A 10529-nucleotide genomic window follows, 5' to 3' on the forward strand; every position below is an offset into this window, starting at 1 on the left:
ATAGGCCAAGGATGGCTAATTCACGAACTGTATAAATCCATAATTAGCCTAGCATTAAGTAATACCTACCTCACAATACTATGTAAAACTAATAAATCATTTGGGATATTTGAAAAGCTATAAAAATCTGAAACACAAATAATTCCACTTGTTCATATGACATATTGTTATTTTAATGTATCCTAGCAGACAAATGCATATGGCATATTTTAGCATAAATCATAAAACATCATGATATGAAGCCATTACAAAATGAGTTAAGTAACTGTTCAAAACATAATGGGCCATGAAGGAAAAGGAGAAAACATTAAAGGAACGTTGAAAAGAGGTGGGGAAAGTGTTTAATTTGAGAAATGGAGCCATAGGAGCACCAAGGGAGGCAGAGTTGTTGATGGGTATGGGGGCTGGATTTGAATTTGGAGGTCCTGACTTTAAATCCTGCCTACTGGTATGACCTTGGTCAAGTCACTTTAAAAAATATATCTCTGTGCCTCAGTTTCCTCATCTGCAAAAACTAGAGATTGGATTATGGCCTTCAAGGCATCTTCCAATTCTAAAATCAATGATCCTGTACTATTTTTAATTACAATTAGGAAAGATCATTTATAAAACTTTGATCCAATATTGCCCCCAAACTAGCATCATCCCTTCATATATCATCAAAAATAAAATATTCCTTGATCATATCAAAATGGAAAAACATACAGGTCCAATAACTGGAGAATGGTTGAAAAAATTAATATATCAACGTAATGGAATATTATTGTGCCATAAGAAATTACAAATATGAAGACAAGAAAGAGCTATTGAAAAGCATAGAAAGTGGCCCAGAGTGGAGACAAATCATAAAATAAATATTCACTTGAACTGTCTTTTTAAAATAGCAATCTACTCAATGTGCAGAAGAAAAAGGAATCAGGAGGAGACAAAAGAAATGTTACTCATTGTTTTGTTAAAGTTTATATACATACAAATAGTTTGGAGTCTTTGTAGTTTTGTAAATACTTTTGTTTATCTGAATGTTTTTGATGATGGCTATTCAGTCTGGAATAAAAGTTAATTTTTTAAAAAGAAAATATTCTTGCGGGCAAAGAGAAAAACAGTCTTAGAACTATAGATATGGAGAGATAAAATTGATAAGATAAGGAAGGTGAGGGCACAAGCCTCTAAGAGCAGACAAAATAGGCCACATGGAAACAGAATTGGGCCTTTGGGAAGTTTTAGGCTGTGGTTTCTTTTGTCAATGCTACACAACTTAAATGGAGCACATGGTTGCATACAGCGTGGTAAATGCCTCCATTATGAGTGTTCTGCTGAATGGCCCATGTTCACTGAATGTCAACATGTGTTCTTAACTGACTGAAGAATGTTTCTCGTTTCAAAAGCCTGATTTTGCTTTCAAGGCAAAGAATGCCCAGTCCAACTTCAGTGCCCCACCCCAAGCCCTTCCAAATCCACTTCCAACATAGGCTAATCTGTGCCCCCACTTCTGTTCCTACCTGCTACTAATCATTTGCGGCCAAGATAAAAATGTTGCTCTTGTGGTTCAGTCATGTCTGACTCTTCATAACCCCATTTGGGGTTTTCTTGGCAAAGATACTAAAGTGCTTTGCCTTTCCTTTCATTTTACATATGAAGAAATTAAGGTAAGCAGGGTTAAGTGACTTGCCCAGGGTCACACAGCTAGTAAATGTCTGAGGCCAGATTTGAGCTCAGATCTTTCTAACTCCAAGCCTCTAGCCACTGCACCACCCTAGCTGCCCTATAGAATAAAAATAAATAATACTGATAATTGGCATTTATATAGCACTTTGCACATTTACTATTAGGAGTGGTTCTTTGTTGTTTGAAATGGAAGGGAAGGATTCTACATCTTCTCCAATCTATCAGGATACCAGGAAAGAAGTCAAAACTATAACTGAGTACTAAAGACTATTTGGCCTGCTGGAACATAAATGAGTGTGACCTGTGATTTTCATTTTTAAGTCCTAGATAAAGTGGTCATCTAATCTAACATCCTCTTTTTACAAATAAGAAAACTGAAGCCCAGTGAGGGAAGACACTTTCCCAAGGTCACACAGGTGGTGATTAGAGATAGGATTTGAACTCAGATCTCTGACTTCTTAGCCATTATTCTTCCTACTGTACCACAACACTTAGCCTGGGTTTTGGCTAACTTTAGTAGAGCCTGATTAACTGCATAATCAGTGTGTAAATATTAAAAATTTTAGTGACATCAAACTGTCATCACCACAATAACAAAAACAATAACAATAAAAGGGGGGGGTGGATAGAGAGAGTCTCATGTCCTAGATCAGAGGTGTCAAAGACACCAACCCACAATATTCTGAGTATGGACAGCTAAAAATGTAATTGAGAAACACTTAACAAAATAAATAAAAATACAATAGAAGATAATGTTGCTATGTGGCTTTCTAAGACAACATGAACCAAAGGGAACTTTTCAGTTTCCTATTTCGATTTGAGTTGGACAGCATTAACCTAGATCAGCAGTGAGGAAGCTGGGGCCTCAAGGCCAAATGTGGCCCTCTAGGTCCTCAAGTGCAGCCCTTTGACTGAATCCAAACTTCACAGAACAAATCCCCTTAATGAAAGGATTTGTTCCATAAAACTTGGACTCAGTCAAAGGGCCGCACTTGAGGACCCAGAGGGGCACAAGTTCCCCACTCCTGCCCTAGATCATCAGAATATGAAAGGAACATACTAGTACATTATCTGGAGTCAGAGTGTCATGTTAATATTTATTCCTGGGTCCAGATGTCCTTTGTGTTTTAGGCACCCTATAGACATCAAATTGTGTGTCTGGAATCAAGAGTGAAAAGGAGACAGATCCACAGATTCTATACACAACTCCAGTGCCCTTGCCTTCCACAAGACATCTCTCTTCATTTAAAGAGTCAGAGATGGATTTTCTAAATCTAAACAAGGAGAAGACAAGAGCTTCTCATTTTCACAGGTCTTTGCTATGCTTTGTGAGCAATTTTGACTGCCAAGGGCTGCAAAAAGTGACCAATAAGGTTACATCCACTACCTCTAAAATGAGACTAATCTTCCACAGAGAAGGAGGAAGAGAAAGATTGATGGGGATTTAAGAAGATTTGTTTGGGGAAAGGAGAGATTAAGGGGCTTTGTGGACCTAGTCAAAGAAAAAACTCACCAAATTAACCCTTAAGATCCTCCCCTGACCTTAGAGAAGTAGCTGCCCAAGGAAATGCAAACGTGTTCAGTGTGGTAATTAAGATCCCAGATGTAAATGTCCAAATTCTTCTTCAAGATAACAGCTCACTTTAGTCACTGGCAGAGAAGGATACATATCGCCAGGGTCTGTTTTTCCCAGAGTTCCACAAATATGCACAATAGAGGACTGTTGCTTTTCTTCTGTAGGAAGTTTTTTGTTTTGTTTTGTTTTACATATTCATTTCAAACACACTAGCAAAAAAAAAAAAATAGGTAGCCATACTTTACATTGTGTTGTTTCCACTTAACCTCTGAGGATTCAATTGCCAAATCAGTTGGAAGAGTTGTATGCTAGTGTGACAAGTGACACAGCTCCTCCCACGTTTACCCCTGCAGGCAAGAGAAGGCATTTTCACTGGGAGCAAAACAATCCTTCCTACGGCTAACATTTCAGTCCTTTATGGGATACACCCAAAATACAGTGATTTACCCTCAGTCACGGAAACGAGTACACTTGAAAACACCTTCACCCAAATAAATTGTGCAGGATGTGTTGGCACCGGAGGATGAAGAAAGCTATTCTGCACAGAGTTATAATAATTAGTCACAAAAGCTAACATTTATATAGTTTTTAAGATTGGCAAAGCACTTTATATACCTTATCTCATTTGAAATGCTATGAAAGACCAGGAGAGTCCAGCTGAGGAAAGAGGACTCTACCGATAATGGGTACTTCAAAGGGAAAGTCTTTGCAATGGTTTTAACATGATAACATCTTCAAAATTAAAAGGTCCACAAATAACTGAGGTGTGTGCAAACCCATCAGACAATGACTGGGAATAACAGGCATCCAGTAAACACTTGTTTTAATTGTATTCAATGGTTGAATTCATATCATGTTTCAAAAAACAGAAAATGAAAAAATGAAAGTGCTAAAACAGAGATTGTGAAAGCAATTCCTTTTGATGACAATCTTAGGCTTTCCCTACCCCTCCCAACACCCTTTTGCTCTATGAAATAACACTTCAAATGAATCTCAATGACCTTAAAATACTGAATGGTTCCAGGGTAAATAACTATTAAGGCAGATTGCTAGATCTGCCAAAAACTTTAATTTCCTTTGTATTTCCTTCCCCCCGCCCCCCAATTCCCCCACTCCACACTCCAATCAGGTTCAGGCAATTCCCCAACTTGTTTTACAGATAAATTGATCACATATGGCCTCAAAGAGTGAATGTATTCAAAATTTTCTAATGAGTTATATCAATATGCTATCAGCATAGTAAGACAACCCTTGCTATGCTAAAATTTCTATTTCTACTTTTCTTATGCATAGCATCACTCAGCAGCTATACTTTGAAAAAGAGTGGCTAGTGCCAATGACATTAAGAAGGCCAAGGTTCTGTTGTCTTATAGTCAGTTCCACTCTGCCACTAGCAGGGCACATACATAAACATCTCCACAACAGAAAACTGACCAGTCTGAGTCAAGGGCTTGCTGTAACTGGCTATTAAAGAAATTATCAAAGAATGCTGCATTCACTGCAAAAGTAATTCATATATGTGTGTGTGCACATGTGGATATGAATATGCATACACATATATGCTATACACATCTATCTATCTATCTATATATATATATATGTATGTATGTATGTATGTATGTATAAAGGCCCTTGGAGATCAGCAAATCCAACCTCATTTTATTGGTGAGGAATCTGAGGCCCAGAGAAGATAGGTATGTGATTCACCAGGGGTCACACGGTCATTGCAGAGTCAAGACAAGAACCCAGATTTCTCTCATTTCTAGACCTGGGTACTATACCTCCTATTACACCACAGTGCATTCCCCAGCCAACCAACTATTCATTACTATGTCTCCTTAATTTGTTTCTGAGTCTATATTTAAAAAGCAACATAAAAAGTAATGCTATTTCTAGGAATCATCACTTTCTAACTGAAAATATATATTAAATTCCAGAAAAACATTGCCTGGGATATGCTCATTATTGGTGCTTTCTTCTCTAGTCTTGTGCATGTTATAGATCAGAATTAATTTTATAGACTGGATTGATGGTGCTGACTTTAATGAGTAAAGGAATTCTTACTACGCAAACTACCAGTGTTTTCTTTCCATACGTATGTGCCTCCAAATAATAGATTCTAATGTTCTTCTTTCAGAGGCTGTTGAGAGACCTCTGTAGTTGGCTCATAGCAGATCTGGCAAATATATACCCCAAAATTAATGCTACTCCTAGCTTACTGTTAAATTATATTGATATGCCTTCATATTGTGCCAGAACTCTAGAAACATTCTTTTTCAAACATTCTACTAATAAATAAATATTAATCAGATATTACCACCTTATTACCTGAGGTGGCTAAGTGTTATGATCCTCATTTTAAAGGAGGCTAAACTGAAACATGAAAGGGTTTGAAACATTTGACCTAAGTCCTGACTCATTGGTACATCGTCAACAAATTCTAGAATCCACACAGGCACTAAGCCCTTTCTTCTAGACTGACTGACTTTATCTTATCCATTTTCCTTTTCTTCCTTCAGTTCCAACTCTATGTGACATATATCTCACACCACCAAACCCTATCCCTTTACCCCACTTAAAAATGCACCTCCCTTTAACTAAATAGCTCTCCATTTTTGCCTCTGCCACTCAATGCTCAGCTTCTCAAAGAAAATGAGCTGGCTCAGTCAGTAACATAGCCGATTACAAAAGTTTAGAACGACAAGTTCTCATCATTTCTTGGAATTACTTAGGTCAGGCAGTTGCCTTCACATTAACCTGTGCTTTTCCATAAAAATGTAGGAGGGACAAAAGGTGACAAGAGATGATAGCCATGCAACTCTCCCGGAAGGGAAAGGAAAGGAAAGGAAAGGAAAGGAAAGGAAAGGAAAGGAAAGGAAAGGAAAAGAAAGGAAAGGAAAGGAAAGGAAAGGAAAGGAAAGGAAAGGAAAGGAAAGGAAAGAAGAAATTACAAGTCATAAAAAATGCATTCCAATCACATTGCCAGTTTCTAGACTTCACTTAGCTAGATTTCGTTACAAATAGAAGAGGGCCAAGGCTCAAAATCAGCCATGAATGGACTAGATATAGCTTCCATATTTAGATACTGGCCAAGGTCACTTGAGCTTGTTGCAGAGGGAAATAATGTATTCAAAACTGGGGACCAATCACTTTTAGAAAGTTCAAGATTTTCTGGATTGTTGGCATTAATTGCCTTCCGTTCTTTAATTGTGCTTATCATCTTTAGGGTATAGCATAGAAGTAGAACTGAAACCCATGCCAGCATGGCAGCCCTCTAGGGGAACTTAATAGAAATGTTCTTCCAAATGATTATAGGCTCATAGCCTAGGTGTGAGCTGAAAGGAACCTCAAAGGGGCCATTGAGTACAACTCCTTACAGAGGAAACTGAGACAAAGAGGTCAAGTTACTTGCCTGTCTGAGTGTCTGAGATAGGATTTGAATCCAAGTCTTCTTGACTCCTAATCAAATTACCTATTCCTTACACCACAATGCCTCTCAAAGTCTATTTTTTTTCCTTCTAAATAACTCAATTCTTTAGCATCTACAATGGGGATCTGTGCACAGGGCTTCTTCAAAATGTGATGGGTCTTAGAGGGTGGTCACACATGGTTCTTTGTCTTTCTTTAGCACCTGAATATGAATTTCTGTCCATCATAAAGACTGAACCACAGGCAACTGATCTACAGCAGCAGCAGCAGCAGCAGCTGAGGAAGCCATTCGACTAAGCAGTGAAACACCTGGGTTGATTTTCAGCAGCTTTTAGCCACCACAGAGATGGAAATGCTAGGTTCACCTACAAAACAAAAGTCAGCTAAGCAAAACCACTTTAACCAATCTGGGAAAAGTAGAGCCAGCTACAGAAATGACAGTTTGGAGGAGTGAATTGGGAAAGAAATCACACTGGGAAGAGCAAACATGCCATTTTAATGAATGGACCCTCCTACTATGATTTCCCCTTTTCCAAATCCATCCTCTTGAAGCCCAAGAATCACATACCTAATATGACAAGCAATGGCAAGCCTTTTATTACCCAGTAACATGAGCAGCTGAGAGAACAGGAGCACCTGAATAAACTTCTAAAGTATTTTCAAAAGTTTTTTAACCAAATTGGCCATACTCATGTTCTCAGAGCAAAAGGCTCCTCTCTCAATTAAAGCCCAAATTCTGCCATTTTATTTTTAGGTAGACCTAAAAACAGAAATATGCCCTTGCCTAATAATAATAATAATGATTGCTATTATTATTATTACCATGTCTTGCATTTATATAGTCAATACAGTTTAAGAAATGTTTTACGGGTGGGGGTGGGGGGGAGGTTGTTCCAGAAGTCTTAGTGCAGTTTCAAGCTTTAAGAGCTTGAAACTGCATTAAGACTTTTTGGTCTAATATGATTTTTTCCAGCACTTTAAAACAGATAGAACGACTATTATTATCCCACTTTAAAAGAAGAAACTAAGGTTTGTTGTTGTTAAAATAATTCATTTAACATCACACCACCAGTAAGTGGTAGAGAGAGGCAGGGCTCAAACCCAGGTCAAAGCCTGCTCTTTCTACCACACCGCACGCTTCACTGGCACATGCCTATGACAGCCTTTCCTGAAGAAGCATAAGGAAGATTCAACTCTAGTTCCCAAAGCATTTGCTGGAATTAGAATCCAAAGTACTTGAAATGTACACATCTCACAACTTCACTGTAGTCTGTCCCCTTCTAAGAAGAAGAAATCTATGTAGCTGCAGTAGACACTGGCTACACCTGAAGGCGAGCCATATTCAAAAGCCTGGCACTGCCAAGAGAACAGGGCAGCAAAGAACAAGCTGATTGATCAAACATGACAACTCCAGACTCCCCCTTTTCTTTCTCCCCTTAACAGCTATGCATACTTTTACAACAACCAAGAGTGGTGCTGTTCGTAGGTACACTCACATATATACACATGCATGTAGAAATTTATGGGGGAAGAAGATAACTTTTGTTTATATGAGCCCTTTTGCACTTTGTGTAGTTCTCCTTTGCTATTGGCTCAACTATCTGACTCCCTAAACTATGCCCCCCAAAAAATTAGCTAAGAGGTAAAAGATGCACTAACAACCATTAAACTACACAAAATGCTGGAAAACCCCTCCAGTGTCTTCTAATTATTTCTACTCATCCTTAACTGTGTCCATCAGCTTTAGGGTGAAGCATGGAAGTCAAACTGAACTGACAGACAGTGCTAGGAGCTACTGGAATAAACAAGTGTCTCTGCATACTATGATATGCATACATACACACAGGAGCAAAGACCTACCCACATGTAACCCCGAACACAGTAGAATTATCTGATGGTATAAACATGGGTCTATCCAAACACGCCCAGCACTTGCTGTATAAATAGCGAGCTGTTGTATTTGTCAATTATGTCATGTGCATGTAAACATATACTATACACATGTATATCTAAATGAGTGATATTACAAAATCCTAGCATTCTTGAACTCTGTGTGTTTTGGGCAACATATCCATTGATGTAGGTACAAACACAGTGTAAATACTCAACATACGCATAATGTAAATATTCACCATATTCAGACCTGGGCGCAGAGATGGATAGAAATTAGGAAGGGGAAGGGGAAGGGGGGGGCGGGAATCAACCTCTGGGGTGAGCTATTCTCTGAAAGCCACGAGCTCACACCACCGCCCTGGGTGGGAACGTATGCCCGGCTCCCGGAGCACGGCCACACACGTCTGGGTGTTGGAGGGAGAATCTGCAGAGCCTCGAGTGGGACAATGAGGACACTGCGATCCCGGCTCAGTGCAGTAGCAGCGGGAGCCGCCACAGTACTCACAGCCACGGCCACAGCCGCCGCCTCCACCCTTTCCCCTCCTTTCAGCCCCTACTTACGTTCCCAGGGTCTCCTTGAACTCGAAAATCTTCTTGATGTCCTCGGCTTGTTTTTTCCAGGAGGAGCTGCTCTCCCCGTTCTCCCGGGCCATGGCAGCAGAGTGTCTGGGGGAGGTGGAGGGACGACTGAGGGGGGAGAGTGGGGGTGGTGTGGCGGGGCTGGAGGAGGGAGTGCGTAGGGCTATGGAAGGGAAGAGGGAGGGGAGGCGAGGGGCTCGAGGAGAGCGAGCGCGGAGGTGAAACGTGCAGGTCCTGAATGGATGGAGAGCAGACTAGCCCTCCACCACCACCACCACTACCACCACCACCACCACTGGCCGCGGCTCCTGCTGCTGCTGCTGCTGCCGGCGTGCGTGCGAGGGAGATGCTCAGAGAGGGAACCAGAAAGAGACTTTCAACTGCAGCGGTGCTTCCTCTTCTGCAGTTTCCTCTTTCACTCTCTCTGCCTCGGTCTCTCAGGGTCTCTTATTTCTGCTCTTCTCTGGCACAGACTTCCTGCCGCCGCCGCTGCCGCTGCTGTCTCCGCTGCCGCTGTTCGAACGGCTCCCTTACCGCCTGCTGCAGACCCCACTTTCAGCTACTTTTCTTGCCTCCTTTTTCTCCTCCCTCTCTCCCTCCCTCGCTCACTCGCTTGTTCCCTCCCTCCTTCTTCCCACTCTCCCCTCCCTCGCTATCCCTGGTTTGCTGCCTTCGGGGATGTCTTTACTCCGCAGCGCTTGGGTTCAGACGCCCTGCCCTGCCTTCCCTCCACCCCCCCGCAAAAAAACCACCAATTACAATAGTCTTAACCGGAGGGGGGAATTCCCCCCACCGAGGTCTCCCCGGGCCAGGAGGGGCTCCGAGCTTCCTGTCCCGGCTACTTCAATACTCCTTTGAGTGGAGATGGGGAATAAAGGGCGCAGGGACACGAGGGGGAAACCCTGTTGTTCTATTTTATTTCTTCTGCAAAGCCTGGGGTGGGGGGTGGGGAGGCCTCCAAAAGGGATGTTCTGGAGGAAGGTTTTATTTTGTGGGGGAAAACACCGGCTGAAAAGAGATGGGAGTTTCTATTCTCAGTCACAGGGAAAAGAGAAGGAGGAGCAGCGAGTGTCCGCCCGCTTAAGTGCCCTGTAAGTTGGCACCCAGGAGGCGGAGAGGGTGGGCACGCACAGTGCGTGTGCTATGCGAAGGAGGCGAAGGGCCGGGCAGGGACTGAGTGACAGGCACACACGCGCACACACCCACACGGCTCCCTTCCCCTCCCCTTCCCTTCCACCCGAATCTTTGGTTGGGGCTGCTGCTGCTGCTTCGGGTTGTTTGGCTTGTATCAATATCACTTTGTGGCTTGCAGGCTGTATGTAGTTCGTTGTTATAGCAATGGGAGGAGAAGGAGGAAGTGATGGTGGGGAAGGTGTAAGTGGGCGTT

At 41.7% G+C, this 10529-nt stretch overlaps 1 protein-coding gene across 1 annotated transcript in view; it reads right to left on the minus strand.

The window, feature by feature from the left end:
- The window catches only part of CAMK1D (calcium/calmodulin dependent protein kinase ID), a 475179-nt gene extending 465939 nt beyond the window's left edge, over positions 1-9240 (minus strand). Inside the window, exon 1 of the mRNA XM_036759709.1 lies at positions 9125-9240. Coding sequence (XP_036615604.1) covers positions 9125-9216 — 92 coding nt within the window. The 5' untranslated portion in view covers positions 9217-9240. The remainder of the gene's footprint in view (positions 1-9124) is intronic.
- Between the last annotated feature and the right edge of the window lie 1289 nt (positions 9241-10529).

The sequence above is a fragment of the Trichosurus vulpecula genome, chromosome 5 (assembly GCF_011100635.1).
Source record: "Trichosurus vulpecula isolate mTriVul1 chromosome 5, mTriVul1.pri, whole genome shotgun sequence".
Classification (NCBI taxonomy): domain Eukaryota; kingdom Metazoa; phylum Chordata; class Mammalia; order Diprotodontia; family Phalangeridae; genus Trichosurus; species Trichosurus vulpecula.